General features: G+C 38.2%; 2 protein-coding genes and 1 long non-coding RNA gene across 9 annotated transcripts; 2 read left to right on the forward strand and 1 right to left on the reverse strand.

The window, feature by feature from the left end:
• The first annotated feature begins 89 nt into the window (after positions 1-89).
• On the forward strand, positions 90-9,498 carry LOC113742020 (AT-rich interactive domain-containing protein 4). Of its 7 annotated transcripts, none has more exons than XM_072056888.1 (17): positions 466-1,298; positions 1,394-1,564; positions 1,900-2,140; positions 2,231-2,419; positions 3,593-3,646; positions 3,756-3,844; positions 4,699-4,972; positions 5,060-5,116; positions 5,470-5,501; positions 5,836-5,971; positions 6,077-6,250; positions 6,440-7,078; positions 7,677-7,814; positions 7,945-8,043; positions 8,464-8,564; positions 8,652-8,742; positions 8,844-9,498. In XM_072056888.1, exons 3-17 carry the CDS (start codon positions 1,967-1,969, stop codon positions 8,937-8,939), a joined length of 2,343 nt encoding a protein of 780 aa, XP_071912989.1. In that variant the 5' UTR covers positions 466-1,298; positions 1,394-1,564; positions 1,900-1,966; the 3' UTR covers positions 8,940-9,498. The 7 variants fall into 7 exon arrangements, with proteins under 7 accessions (XP_071912988.1, XP_071912992.1, XP_071912989.1 ...); XM_027269699.2 differs by having other exon boundaries at positions 1,417-1,564; XM_072056886.1 differs by having other exon boundaries at positions 1,444-1,564.
• Positions 9,499-9,624: 126 nt separating this feature from the next.
• On the forward strand, positions 9,625-11,581 carry LOC113741158 (uncharacterized). The gene is made up of 2 exons (XM_027268636.2): positions 9,625-10,565; positions 10,731-11,581. The coding sequence occupies exons 1-2, from the start codon at positions 10,247-10,249 to the stop codon at positions 11,366-11,368; spliced, it is 957 nt and encodes a 318-aa protein (XP_027124437.1). The 5' UTR covers positions 9,625-10,246; the 3' UTR covers positions 11,369-11,581.
• Positions 11,582-13,279: 1,698 nt separating this feature from the next.
• LOC140010772 (uncharacterized) lies at positions 13,280-14,965 on the reverse strand. Its single transcript, XR_011817907.1, has 2 exons — positions 14,061-14,965; positions 13,280-13,565 (listed from the first exon to the last, which is right to left on the reverse strand). It is a non-coding gene; the product is annotated as an uncharacterized lncRNA (long non-coding RNA).
• Positions 14,966-15,924: the final 959 nt, after the last annotated feature.

A 15,924-nucleotide genomic window follows, 5' to 3' on the forward strand; every position in this document is an offset into this window, starting at 1 on the left:
GAGGGGGCAAAGCGTAAAAGGTGTAGTTGGAGATACGTTTCCAGGAATTAGACGGAGGCACCCGCGGTGTCTTTCTCTGCCGTAGAAGAAAAGATGCCCCCACTTGAATTGCTCCAAGAAAGATGACAAAGTGACGACCGAAAAAAGGGAAATGGAAGATTTTAAACGACTAGGTGCTAGGTAGTCAGCGCAACGACGTCGTCGCACTTGACGATGTTGCATAAGAATAGATTCTTGGAGTATACATAAGATGCGAGAGCGATATTTTCATTATACACCATGAAAACATCATTCATAGTTTTTTTTTTTTTTTTTTCAAAAGGGGGCTATGACTATGAGGGAAAGAAAAAGGAAAAAGAGGACAAAAGACAAAAGAGCAAGCGCAAGAGATTCTTTTAAAAATTCCCGATTTTCTGGGCACTCGCAAATACGAGAAGGTCCTATAATCGTAAGAAACGGATAAATGAACGAGGGATCAAAAGCCCCTTTTTGTCATCATAAATCATACTTTTATTTCTGCATTTCTGTACTTTGAAAGAATTCAAAATTGACGAATGTTGGTGCAGAAAGTAATAAATGTGGGAAAGGATTTGTGAAATCTGTAAAGGAGGACGACTTGAATTCATAGTGGGCAGAGGGAGCGTAAGCGCGTGGAGGATGGTTTTTTGGAACTTGTCAATTTACCATTACTCCATCACCAGAGCAGGAGACTAGTTTTTTTTTTTTTTGACTTGGAATCGTGGGGTGGGTTCAACTTTTTATTATACTTGAAAGTTGAAACGCGATTCTTCCGAATTTATCTTTCTAGTACAGCTGCTAGTATTATAAAACTAGTTGCAGCATTAGTTTTCCTTTTTTAACTAAAACACTTGAGAACAATTTTTTTTTCGGTTTGTTTTTATAGTTTTAATTTTCTCTTCTGTTTTTGCCCTTTTTTTTGGTGATGTTGTTGATTTAAGCGGTGGAGATTCTTTAAACAAACGATTTAGTATTTATTTCTTTTTTGCTTGGTTTTCAAATTTTCCTTTTTATCGCATCTGCTATCTTCTAAGGAGGAGGGAGTAATAGTGTAGAGTATTATAGTAGTAGTAATTCTCGATTCTCTGTTGGTGTGGGCTTTGATTTTTATAAAGCTTCCTTCGGTCTAGGTTCTCTTTTCTTTACTATTCACAATCTACTCCCTTTTTTTGTTTTCTGTTTATTCTGCTACGAATTTGAGAAGCTTCAAATCTTCCATCCTTCCTCCGTTTCCTGCCCGCTGCTGTTCAATCTCATTGGAATTTTTCTCCGTTTAATTGGTCAGTTTCGCTTGGTTCACCCATCTAAACTCGATTATGAGTATTCCTGTTTGGATTCCATTCCCTTTTTCCCTTTACCTGTCTTCCCTGTTTAGGGTTTTTTGCGTTGATTGATTAGGGATCTTCAAATTTCTGTTTTCCGAAGCTGCTAGGCCGCCAAGCAACGCCTCTGCCCTAGAGCCCTTCAAGTCCCTTGCCACCAACTACAACATCTCTCCACTATTCACCACCGCTATAAAGGCTACCTTGCCCCTTTTACTGGTCAAGTATGTTTACCTCTCTATTTCCGACTCCATCTGGTTCCATACTTTTTGGGATTTCTTTCTTTCTTCCTTTTTTTGACGATTTCTGGATGAAAGTCGTTGTTTCTGGGTGTTATAAAGACCAGTTTTTTAATCCTGAATTTGTTGGATTATAATGCTGCCCCTTTTTATTTGGAAAAAAGTTTATTGCAAGTGAGTGGCCTGCTACACCTTTTACTAGTTCAGTATGTTTTGTCAAGTTTAGTACATCTGGCTGCTTGGTTAGCTTTTGGGTTTTTGGGGATTTGTTGATGAATTTGATGAACAAGCAAAATGTAATAATTCCCTGCGTTTTGTAGAATGTGCGAGAGAAGATAGTTCAGTACGGGCAAGGAGCAGAAGCTGCTCTCACTTGCCTCCTGTTAGATGGTAGGAACGAGTGCTGTCCCCATGTTTCACGTCCCAGGAGCTCCAAAATACACTTGCAATCTTCTTGCCGTCTTATGCGGGAGAACCACTGACAATGAACAAAAGCAAGAAGCCACAATTCAGAAAACGAAATATCCATTTCCAGATCTTCTATCTTCTGGGCGTTTAGAGGTTAATATAGATCTTTACTGATCCTCACAGTTGCTAAGTTAAAACCTGCCTACTAATCTGTGGATCTTGTGATTTATTTGGTCAATGTAGGTACAAACTTTGAAAAATCCAACTGTTGACGAGTTTCGCAAGGTTGTGGATTCATGGCAGCCTAATATTTTGTATTTGCAAGGAGAACAGTTTGCTAATAATGAAGTTGGTTCACTAGTATGGGGAGGTGTTGACTTGAACACTGCAGAAGCCATCACTGGTCTTTTTGGTTCCATGTTGCCGACCACTGTAGGTGGCATTTCTTTTATCTTATGGTGCTTCTGGCTTTTTCTTGTGCATCATCTTGCCTTCTTTTGGCAACTATCTTCTTAGTTCGATATGTTCCTATTCATTTTTGTATTAGGTTGCTACAAATTATATGCCTGTTTATTTTTCTGTATAATTGGGTTTGATGCTTGATTTATCTAACACTATTAGGTGTCGTTTCATTTTTAAACATTATTGTCCCTGCTTTGGAGTAATTTTGTTAGCTTATTCTCTGGGTGTACCTGCAGTGGTTTCTTTGGGAATCAACGAAATGACAAATTTAATCTATCGCAATGTGCTTGATTTGTAAATTTGGTTTTGTTTTTGCTTTTTCTGCTGGAATTTTGTTTTGTTAGGTGGAAGAAACTTTCTTTTCTGGTTTCTAGAAGGAAATCTAAAGATGTTTATGACTCAGAGGTTAGGTGACTCAACAAACAAAAAGAGTAGGGAATTTACACAGAGTTGAGGACATGGAATGGTCTTTCAGGAATGCCTAAAACTAGTTTCTTTTGTTGTAGCACTATTATGAAGAACTAATTACCAGGAATGGGTTTGATAAGAAAAGAAAGAAATGGACTTCAATTTCAGCATAGCTGCTCTGAAATCAGTGGCAGGGATGTGCTGATTGTTTTTGGTATTTTTCAAGTCCAACGTTTAGGTTAGCAAGAGGGTCGTGCAAGAGGTCTTAGCTAAACTTTAAAGAGGCAGCATTTCTCTGCAGTTATCAATACATAGAAAATCTTCTTTGTTAATCTCTTTTCACATAGTTATTGAGCCACACACCCATGCAATTTTAGCAAGGACTTGAGGAGTGGATTATTTGTTTAACCAGTGAATTATATAATCGAGCTACTGGACATCGAATTTGATTATAATTTCACATGATTTCATGTTCACAAAAATAGTGTGCAGTTGGAGTTGACAATCCTTTTGATTACACATTCCTTATTCACCGTGCTGGAATTGCATGGCAGCATGATATCATGGACCTTAGGTTTTTCTCCACCCAACTATTCATTGTTATTCATTTGCATGTGCCATGTTCCATCTACTTTCTTTTATGTTAAGAAATTCCATTCTCTGTAGTTTGGTAATATTATTTGATATGAGTAAGCTGTCACTTTTGGTCTTATTCCCATTTAAATGCTTATGAAGGTTTATTTGGAGGTCCCAAATGGAGAAAAGTTGGCTGACGCTCTTTACTCCAAGGTAAAATGAAAGCCCCCCCCCCTTCCCCCCCCCAAAAAAAAAACCCACCTTAAAAATCTTTGTACAATGATGTTTTCATTGTGTGATTCATTGTTTGAGTATTCTTCAGGGTATCCCATATGTAATCTATTGGAAGCATGCGTTTTCCTGCTATGCAGCATGCCATTTTCGTCATGCATTGTTTTCGGTGGTCCAGAGGTACTATTATTTACTAGTTGAAACTGCCTTGAGTACTTCTTCATCTTTTTGTTGCAAGTTGTGCCTGAATATACTATTTAATTTGAATGAAAAACTTGTTGACTTCTGTTGCTTGATTTTGCAATTTCATTTTGTTAAAAAAGGGTGTAGTTTGATGCTTCGTTTTCTCTAATATTCAAATAAATTGGTGTGGTTTCTTGTGTAAGGCATATGACATGATTTTATCCATTGTTTCTGCTAGTGGGATAGAAGTTACTAGTATATATGGGGGGTAACTAACTGGTAGAATTGTGAGAGGATTTTATATTAGTAAGTTCTCATGCTACATTTTACTGTTACCCAATTTGCTTATCTTCATAATAAAGATTGCAAGCATATGATATTGTTAGAGTACGTTTTCTTATCAATTAACAAGGTAAAGTGTTCGATTATGATCTGGTTGTTTAAAGTTTAAATGCATGGAAACAACTTCTCTGCTACTGAAAATAGGCTAAATATGCATATCTGTTTGCGTACAAGTACTGCACAAATAATTTGCTTCTTCTACTATGATTTTTCGTCTTTAAAAGAACATTTGTGAGATTCAATGCTAAGAGTTTGTCCAACTTGCCTAACTATGTATTTAGTGTTCTGTACTACTAGAAAACTAGGAAAATTACAACTTACCAAGCAATAGTACTTCAGTAGTTGTTCTGTACTGTTAAGTAGAAATAAAGAGAACTTTTGCTCTTTTTTTGTGTTTATGGGTTTAAGTTTCTTAGATTTGAAGGACATGCTTATCTTCAGTGCCTAGATGAATCTGGGAAAGTATATTGAAAACCAAGTTTGTGTGAACTTTTCTTTTTTAATTGCAGCTCATCTTGTCATACCTGGGACGCTTTTCAACTTGCACATGCTTCCTTTAGGCTTTATTGTGTCCAAAACAACCTTGTCCTCCCTGATAACAGCCAGAAAATGACTGTTAAGCTGGGTCCTCATCTTCTTGGGGAGCCTCCAAAAATCAATGTGCCCCCACCCGAGGCAGTTACTGGCGAAGATGAAGAAAGTTCTAGTTCTCTTCCTGCAATAAAAATATATGATGACGATATCAACTTGAGGTTTCTTGTCTGTGGAGATGCACGTTCTTTGGTAATTGTCTCAAGTTTGGTTTCTCATTTAGCGACAGAGGAACATACATATGTACTTCATATGTTACTTATGGTTTTTCTTTTGTAGGATGCAACAATATTGGGATCTCTGGAGGATGGTTTAAATGCCCTGTTAAATATTGAAGTGAGTCCAAGCATTCAACTATCCATAACTCTTCTTCATTTGACGCTGCTTGTGGTGTCAATTTCATGTAGACACCATCTCTTTTCCTAGCCCTGCCTTTGTATTGTTTCTTTGGGACTTAAGTTCAATTTTAATATTCCCTCCAAGAGAGCATTTTTTGAATTTGTTTGTCGACAACTTCTTGTCGTCAGCAGCCTATGCCATACTTTTCTTTTCCCTCTTATTTTGGGTTTTTCATGATCTAGAAGACAGTATTTACTCCACATTCTTTCTACCTCTGGCGCCATTAATTGGCTATTTAATGTTGCTGTGACATGATTGGACTCAGTTTCTTCATTTTTCTGCTGTTTCAGATGCGTGGCAGCAAACTTCATAACCGGGTTAGGTAAGGCTTAAAGCCTTTTCTGTGATATGCCATGTTCTTAGTGGCTACTCCCCCGCTGCCCTCCCCCTCCCCTCTTTTAAGGGGAGCAAAAAAAATATGAGCTTGGTGAAAAACCTTGTTACTTTTTCATTTTGGTAGCAAGTTTGCACTTTGTTATATCTCATCAAATTTCAGAAAAGATCCATGGGCATCACAATTATGAAAAGTTGTGTATCCAATCATGTGAACAGTAATCTTCATATGGGTGCAGACCGCATGGATTAAAGCTGATTGTGGAATTTTTGCGGTATGCTGTTGTCATTTCTTTTTGAACAGTTTACTTTGTGTGGTGCAGTGCACTTCCTCCACCACTTCAGGCGGGGGCATTTTCTCGTGGAGTTGTGACAATGCGATGTGACATTTCTACCAGTAGTTCTGCTCACATCTCACTTCTAGTGTCTGGTAGTGCAGAGACATGCTTTGATGACCAGGTATTTGTGTTTGTACTTGAGAATAAAGTTGTAGCACACATTCTAGGACTGTAGGTTTGCTTTTACTGCTTTTAAACCTGTAAATCATCGTTCCCCTTATCTCAGCTGTTGGAGAATCATATAAAGAGTGAAGTCATTGACAAAAATCAGTTGGTTCATGCACTTCCAACTGGCGAGGAAAATAAACAGCCTCTATCAGAACCTCGGAGATCTGTCTCAATAGCTTGTGGGGCTTCTGTTTTTGAAGCTTGCGTGAAGGTTCCAACATGGGCATCACAGGTTATTCTCCCCTCTGTGTGCAACGTGTTAGCCTCTCTCTCTCTCTCTCTCATAAAGGGTTATCTTGGCATATATATCTCTTTGAACAATCCGCTGCAAGCCATGTGCCCTTAACTAGAACAGACTTCTATTGCTCCTTAATTTTGAGATTCAGTAAAATCTGATGGCAAATTGTGCTTACATTTTCAGGTTTTGAGGCAACTTGCACCTGATGTTTCATATCGTAATTTAGTTGCACTTGGTATTGCCAGCATCCAGGGATTAGCTGTTGCTTCATTTGAGAGTGATGATGCAGAACGTCTCCTTTTTTTCAGTACAAGGCAGGGGAAAGATGGCAGTTTTAACAGTCTTACTATCAGCAATCTACCAACCTGGTTAAGGTCACCAGCGCCTAGTAGGAAAAGACGTGAAACATCCCAAGCAACAAATGGTAATTCTAGCAATGGTTTGGCCACTGGAGTTGGTACGGCTGCGAAAAAGGAGGACTTGGAGGATAAGAAATCTGTAGTGAAGAATGGGGTTTCTGTTCCTCTGGTACCTTCTAGACAAAAACTTAAAGTTGCAGCTTTGAGACCTATCCCTCACATTCGTCACCAAAAAATGCTTCCCTTCTCTGGAATTCCAGAGGTGGAGGGACATGAAGGTACCCAGGTGAAGCCTAACTTGCCTCCTGTTGCTCCCACAAAGCATAGTGGTGTCGGTGTAACTCCTGTATCCAACCGGAAATCAGCGTCAAGTTCATATCAAGCTAAGCAAATCATTTCATTAAATCCCCTTCCTTTGAAAAAACATGGTTGTGGGAGAAGCCCTATACATGTGTGCTCTGAGGTAAGTAGTTTTCTTCTGTAACTTTTTCGGGACAAACAAAATCCTTATGTTTATTTTGTCCAGCTTATCTCACTTGGTGTTTGGGTCTTGTTGTATCCTCTAAGGATACTGGTTTACTTTTCCCTAAACCTGAACTATTCAGAGTCTGATTTTTCTTGCACTTCTTGGTGATCGTTGTCTGTTCCTCCCCCTCTTAGGATAGCTGAAAAGATTTTGATTAATATTAACAGCAGTATAATGTGCAAGCTATGTTATGTGGAGATTCATTTGTATGTTTACTATGCTAGTATTCAATTTTCTGGTGATATTGTAGAGCCACTTTATATACTTTTTTTTGTTAATTAGATATTATGAAAATGTTTCTCTTGAACAATTTGAATCTGGGAGGGATATTTGTCATCCCTTTTGTATCCTTTTCTTGTTTCTCCTTTGGAGATACTGCTGCTTGTGTTTATGGCTTATGTAACTAAATTCCTTTCTAGGACATCATTTCATTTTTAACTTGAGAAACAATTCTGTGAGGTTTAAGGCTTCATGTATGGATTTATTATCATGCTGGTCTTGTTTGTTGATTTGTGCTGATTCTTATCTGTTGCAGGAGGAGTTTCTAAAAGATGTGATGCAATTTCTCATACTTCGTGGCCATACTCGCCTCATTCCTCAAGGTGGGCTCGCTGAGTTTCCTGATGCTATACTCAACGCCAAACGTCTTGATCTATTTAACTTGTACAGGGAGGTGAGTTTCTTTTTTAGGGATTGATGGCCAAGTCATTACAGATCTCATCATAAACCATAGTACAGCAGCCATATCTTTCATGCTTTCTTAGTGGCAAGACAATTTATTCGGCATTAAAATCCTTAATCAGGTGGTTTCCAGAGGTGGTTTTCATGTTGGCAATGGCATCAATTGGAAAGGGCAAGTTTTCTCAAAGATGCGCAATCACACCGTAACTAACAGAATGACAGTATGCTCTCTGAATTCCCTTATGTGTTAGGGTTCTTATATCCCAATTGTTATTTGTTAATAATTCAATAAATTCTTAAATGCAAATTTTGCTCCACAAGACATTGATTGCACATGCTCTGTATGTCAGGCTCTCTCTTAAATTTCAGTTTACTCCTATCCCAAGTCTTTTGAGTATTTAAACTTCATCTTCGGTCCTTCAGGATGCCATGCTCAATCAAACTAACGTGTTCAGTTTGGGGCAGGGTCTTTAAGACTGCATTACTTTGCCTGTATTCATCCTTCCAGTTTTTTGGCAACTGCCTAGATGGGACCTAGTATGAATGTTATGAAGATGTTTGCTATATAATTATTTCTGACACTGTTCAATTCTGAATGTCCTGGTTTGCTGGCTATTAAAGATGCTTTTGCATAATTCCAGGGCGTTGGAAATACATTAAAAAGGCACTATGAAACTTATCTTTTGGAGTATGAATTGGCTCATGATGATGTGGATGGAGAGTGCTGCTTGTTATGCCACAGGTTGTGTTGTACAATTTTCTACTAAGTCAAATTTGAGAAGCCTTGTGAACTAATAATTCTAACACTTGATGCATATAATTGTTGCAGTAGCGCTGCTGGAGATTGGGTTAACTGCGGCGTTTGTGGTGAATGGGCTCATTTTGGCTGTGATAGAAGACAGGGACTTGGTGCTTTCAAGGTGCTCCACTAAATCTATTTAACTTCTTGATTGTGAACATATTTCTAGAATTTGTGCAGACAAGTATTAGTTGATTTTTTTTTTTTTTTGTTGCTTTACAGGACTATGCAAAAACAGATGGACTGGAATACATATGTCCGCAATGCAGCGTGTCAACTTTTAAGAAGAAGATGCAGAAAACTGTAAATGGATATTGAATGGATATTCTTAAGAAACCTGTATTTTGCTTATTGGCTTCTTCCTGTCCCTGCTTGTTTTGTTATCGATTCATCCAGAGTAGAGTTTTGTCTCTCTCTCAAACAGGAGAAAGTTTCTTAGCTCTAGCATTAGATTTGTGTTGATAGTTAATTTAGTAGTTGCAGGAGTTCTGGTCTGTATAAGTAGGGGGGCAAACTTGCTGCTCAATGTGTGTATGCAAAGGGAATACTGGAGCGAAGACGGCAATTGAAGGAAGAAAACTTGAAGAGCAGAGAACGCTATGGTGGAATTGGACTTGGTGATGAGAAGAACAGTTTGCCCGAGTCCATCCGTCGGTGATAGGATATTCTCTCCCTTAAGGAAAGAAAGGGGATGTATACGGAGTGAAGATTAGGTAAGCGGCGTTCTGGCATAGCCCAGTTTTTCGAACATAAGCCCCTTTTTTGCGAAGGGTTTTGTAAAATATGATACATCTCATCGTTTTTTACTACAACCTATTAAGGCAGCCAGTTAGTGGCTGTAGCTCTAGTGAAAGTATTTTTGCCGATTCACTTGCAATTTGGCTTCTAGTATCAATTTAGCGGTTCCCTTGGATCTTCTTTTTCTTGGTTTTTCATAAATTTTGCTCGCGCCAATTAGATTTATGCCTCTTTCATTTGTAGTAATAGCAGCATGTTGCAATGACGTCATTTACCATTCAAAAGCACCATCCAATTTCTCCACTTCAGAACATGAAGGGGCAAATGCGGTGGATGCTACTTTACTGACGAAGGACGACCAGGTTCAGGTCCAGGAGACCCCCTGTCCAACGTTGCTTCAATCATCAAGGTTGTTAAATTGTAACTTAGCGGTCCAAGGTTGTTCCCTAAATTTATCTCCACCCCCAAAAAAAAAAAAGAGAGTAAAATGGTAGTGTGGTTCTGCTTGCTTATTAGGAACAAATCGTAATGGTGCTAGATTTTATGCCCCCTTGGGGAGCGGAGTTCCTGTTTATTGGATTTTTAGATGATGCGTTCAAACGGCGCGCAGCAAATTAATTTGCCAAAAACACAGCCCTATAGCTCATTAGGTTGGGGGCATTAGGAAACTCTAAACAAGAAGGGGAAACTTTGCAAGAAAAGGAAACATTAGGTTGGGGACACTGGGAACTCTAAACAAGAATGGGAAACTTTGTAAGACAAAGAAAGAGAATCTCATCGGCTCTCCCTCTCTCTCCTCCTCATCTAAACCACCGCTAAAACCCCAAGCACATAAACCTCCCAGACATATTTAAGTGCTCAAAGCAGAATTCAAGACATTTGTCTCAATGGCGAGAAGGAAAAAAAGCAAGTCTTTGCGACCCGTTAACTCTGACATGGAAGTTGACAACAACGAGCGAGAAAACAAAGAACATGGATGGTCATGGGAGAAAGAATTCCAATCAAAGGAAGAAGAAGATTATTTTTCCATCAGTTTCTTTGATGATCATGATGATGATGGGCAATATTCTTGGCACACAGGAGGAGGAGGACACAGATATAATCGTCGGAAAGCAATCTCTTACTCAAGAATCACAATGCTTCGAGAATATGAAATTGATGATGACGACGATGCTTCTCCCAAAGCCCCTGATGTCAAGCAGAAAGGTACCATTACCATGCGTAAAGTTACAATTTTTCCCTTCCATTATTAGTCCACGAATTTTATTCATGGGGTTTTCCATATGATAAGTTAGTTACTACGTACTAAAACTTGATCTTTGTTATTGTTTTTAAAAATACAAATTAAAAAAAAAAAAAAACACATATCAGGAATCTGCACTTCTTATCCGCTAAAGCCTCGTTTTTGTGCTCCATTCAATATCTGGACATCACGCACGGAGAAAGGAGAGTCTTCTTGGTCTGAGTGCGCGCTTTGCGGTGACGATAAACCCACTGGAGAGATGCAACGAAGCCCTGACTGCGGACACCTGTTCTGCGAGGATTGCATGAGGGTTTACGTCGGAGAAAAGATTCAAGAATATACAAAAATTAACAAGAAGATCAAGTGCCCGAAGGAAAATTGCAATAAAAAGTTGGGAATTCAACAATTTCGCCAATACATCCCGGATGAAGTCTACGATCGAATTGTTGAAGCACGACGAGAGAGCAATGTCCTTGCAAGCCCAGAAATCATGAAATGTCCTCTGTTGTTCTGCTCTGCTAAATTCGTGGATGATAACAGGGGCTTCAGGATCAAAGCTTGCCCGGGATGTTGGAGAATCTTCTGCGTGGAATGTGGGGTTAAGTGGCACATGGGCAAGTCTTGCGAGGAGTATCAGGCTGAGGTTCGGGCGGACGCTATAGCTCAGGCTCGTGCTGGGTTTGATGCTGTGGCTCATGATCTCATGCAGTATAGCTCCCTAATTCGTGAACATCTCTCCCTGCCACCTATCTTTTTCTTTAGATAAACCCCGGTTAACCCTGCTGCTGACCAAATTCGATTCATGGGTGAAGTCGAAGATCACAAATAATGATGGGTAGATAGATTTCCTGAATTTTAAGGCTTACAAAGGGGTTAGATTCCCTCGTTTATCTAGTAGATTTCATCTACTTTTGACTTTTGTTCGTTCGTTATTATGGATCATAGACCTAGCAAATAGAGATACTGATGATTCGATTTATGGGTTCCATTAAAATTCTGTTGTTCTTTATTCAGTGTCTGGGATTGTTGACCGCTGCATTTTGTTGGTTCGTGGGTATATTAGAGAGTTTGAGTTGAGGGCTTTGGTATACAATTCTACATCTTTTCTTGAGAATCCCGAATCTATGGAGGAACCGGTCTTGTTTGGATTGCGAGTTGTTGCAGAAATTAAAAATAAAATAAAATTCCACACGTTTCCATCACTTTATACGCATCAGATCACTCACCACTTTTCTGTCCGTTCGAGGGATGGTACGTGTCTAATCATCTTCTTGTTATGTTGACCACACTAACAATACTGATGGGAGCATGGGACATAGGGCCCGATGGTTCGTGTTCAAATCATATAAGTGATTGATCAATGAAAATCCAACAATCTAACATCCCTTAGTTTTAGTGTGGTTATTTAAGTTCTCATTGTTATTGTGTCTTCATGTTGGCGTTTGTTGCATTATTTCCAGCCATGCTTCATGTTTATTTAAATGGTCGGATTCGTGTTAGATAAGAGTAATATTGAGTCATTAGTTGATGGTAAAATACTAGGTCATGTTGACCATAGTTGAGCTTTAAGTCGAGTTAAGGATAAGTTTTAGTTAGATGAATTCTAGTCATGTTAGATTTCTAAGTCATATAAAAGCTATAAAAACCTTAGTTATACGTTTGTAAGTTAGACAAGACATGGAATAAGAATTTTGTTAAGAAATTTTTAAAATTTCTTTCTGGTGAGAAAGAGTTCTTTTGGTTTGTGAAAGTCATTTTTGAATATCTTAGAGTTAGCGTAAGGTGTTTCGTCGACTTATCAATCAAGTATTCACCTTGATTATAGCGTTGTTCTATTTCTGTTTTGATCTTTTTTAAGTGGTCCAATCATTCTATTCGTTTTGATTTTTCTTAAGCGATCCAAGATAGATTAAAGACGTTCATCCCCAAAAATAGACCTTAATTTAGGTCCAGGACTTATGATTCACGTTCTTGATTCGTTTTGACGTATCGAAAATCGGATTAATGCGACGGCGTTTTTCCAGTTTTAGTCGGTCAAAACGAAACGAGACAACAGGGAGACGCTGGATCGGGAGCTGCACTGCATTTTTACATGCTTATCTCTGCTATTTTTATGTAAATTGGTCTGCCGCTCCCAAGTTCCTCTTCTTGTTTTTTTTTGACTCCAAACAAAATCCCTATGGGATCAGATAGTAAAGGAGTTGTACTTTATCTAAACAAAGGGAGTTCTTTAGTTTCCAACGAGCAATTTTTCCTTTTTTTTTTTTTTTTCTTCCAATAATCTTGGGATCACTTTGCCTGAATTGATGATAAGACCAGCAACTCCTCCGTGGAAGTCGAACCCTGAACTAGATCTGACTAAATTTTGACTCCTAGTTTCTACTTTGGTAGAATTAAAATAGTCCTCCGGACAGAGAATTGAAAATTGAGCTTATTACTTAATGAAATTAATGAAGACATGAGTGGCAACGATACATTGGCTTATTTACACAACTTCAAACTTCCATGTTGCTGCATTCATTAATTATGATTATGATACACTCATGTATTAGGACGCTACATTTACAGTAGTAGAGTCTTATTACTTCATACACATTTACACTTAGGTGGAAAACAGCGATGATTCTGTAGTATTTTCGAGTCGCATTACTTTGCATGTCTAGGGTTTAGCAAAAGCTTCTAAAAATGATGACAATTAGTATATGAGATTAAAGAAATGATAGATACACGCACAGAAGTGGAGCACCATCAATCATAATAATTACATACAGTAGATGCACGAGCCCTATTGTCCACAAACTTGAAGGAAGGAGCATTCTAAATCACAATAATAATATGTCCTGTCCAATGTATAACCGCCAATGTTTATATCGTCCATCGGAAAGGGATTAGGATCTGTGATGCCAAATGGTATAAGTATGACTTGCGAATTTCTCTTTAATTAATGATGTGCACCACCTTGGCTTCAAAATTAAAAGACACAGTTAAATGATTTTCATATTTTTAAAACTTATAAATATTTCAAGAAGAGTATACAGTATTACAGTTAAATGTATGATACGTACATATAAAATTTGATATTTTAAATTTAAACTAATTGTCATGTATCTAATGACATGCCAACGTTAATTACTCTTAGTGTGTAAAAAAGATTATATGATTCCTATAAAATTTTATAGAGATGCAATTGCAGCCGCGAACCCAATAAAAAAGGTGAAGGGAGAAGAAAATGTCAAAACAAGTGGTTGGCAGGCATGAAAGTAGAAAAGTTGGCGTTTTAACCCTTTGATTGTAGACTTTTTAAAGTGGTAAGATAGGCCCATCCCATCATCCCATGCCTGCTTTTTGCTACTTTTCTTTGAATTTTAAAGTAAGCAGAAGAAATAAGTTGCCATCAGTAACGAATACACTACTACTGTTTTTAGGAACTAGTAATAATTAGTAAAAAGCAACCATACCTTTGGTGCCTTTGTTCGAATCGTAGTCCATTTTTATGGCATTTCTCTTCTGCGTCTCTCTCTGTCTATCACAGTCAAATACAGTAGTATATGAAAGTGCTTGGCCGCTAGAGCCAAACCAAAAACTTGTCCATGACCGGGAACTGACAAAGAATACTCCTACCGGACAGTAGAAATTTTACGACAGGCTGATTAGCTTTCCTGCAGGAACTCAACTCATTCATGATTTTGATGACTGATCAGCCTCTTGATAATAATTAGATAACGCGTCAAGGCACAGTAAAACAATGAAAACCCTTTCTGTTAATGACCCACCCAGTGACACGGATATTGGTAGCTGGCTTCCTTGCTAGCATCCATGCAGGCAGGCATCCGCCCCCTGCTCCCTCATCCTCATGCGGTAATAAATTCGTCTCAATCTGACTGACGTCGCATTTTTCACTGTTGGAAGTTTTAGATGGGAGTGGTGAGGTCCCAGTTGAGAGAGAGAAGCAGCAGCAGCAGCAAGATTGAATGGCGATTGCAGGACGCATTAATCGGAGTAGAAGCAGCCAGCAGCATTGGCCCCAGTGCCACTGCCCACCATATCGTTGGCTTCCAAATTGCCAATGATGATGATCCACACAACTGGCCTCGATCGGAAGGCATGACCAGGAGGAGGAGCACCGTCGATTAGTTTGGCCCCTTTCCAACATCTTTTACAAAAACCAAAACCATTTCGGTTCCCATCATATCTATCTTTAAGCACTGCACTTTTACTTTTAGCATACAATATACATGCAGTCAAATGTCATTGCCACCACCACCATGTATCATGTATTGACCAAATTGTCAATGGTTGACCAAATTGTCACCATACACTATCAAATACTGGTATGAGGTGATCTCAACGACCAAACATGTACTAGTAGTTACAGTTTCATAAGAATCAAGGACATATTCCTATTATATTCTCCTATTAATTAATTAACGTAATAAATACTACTCCTTTATTTAAATACTCCTAAATAAGCTCAGCAAGAGGTACTGGATCGCGCGTAGCCAGGCAGGCATGTCCTGATGTCCATCCATCTTTTTTTTCCTTTCCTTCTTTCTTTTCTCATTTACAAAATAACAAATAAAATACACGCGTCTGAGGAATGTCGCGCGGTACGTGAAATACAGGCACCTTCGTCATCATAAAATCGTCAAATATAAAGTTGAGAAGATGAGCCCCCGACACCGTTGAAACGTCTATCCCCCACCCACCCAACTGGCATTTTTTTTTTAAAATAAATAATTCCCCCTCGTGACTACTGATTTAATACGCGGATTAGCCTTTAATACTTACAGTAAAAGATAAAATGACGGGCATTTTGATTCGGAAATATTAACTAAATTAAAGTCTGTGTTTACACAAAAGATATGAAAGAATTTTGTTTGGATTGTAGTTTACTTGTCAATATTTTATTTGCTTACGGCATAAAAATATTTTTTTTAACTAACTTTTTATTCCACGTGTATCATATTAACAAAAGTGTTATAATATCTTTTTGTCAAAAAAATTATCCCAAATAATCTACTATCCGAACACACTATTGTCTGATACCTTAAATCCTATGATATTTCTAAATTTTACAATTACAAAATGGTTCGGAGACATCAACTCCACCCTCCTTGTGAAATACGAGTTATGGTGATTGACGGTTACTTGATCCAATTTAGCATAAAAAGCATTCACTCGAATGTTTCGAGGAAAAATTTTGGGATTATTTCCAATAACTTTGGATTGTCACTGTTCGGAGAAAAATTTTGCAAATATTTTTGAATTATTTTTTTAATGTCACGTATATCACAACGCTACAATATATTTTTACATAAAAAC

Source organism: Coffea arabica, chromosome 7c, assembly GCF_036785885.1.
Source record: "Coffea arabica cultivar ET-39 chromosome 7c, Coffea Arabica ET-39 HiFi, whole genome shotgun sequence".
Lineage (NCBI taxonomy): Eukaryota > Viridiplantae > Streptophyta > Magnoliopsida > Gentianales > Rubiaceae > Coffea > Coffea arabica.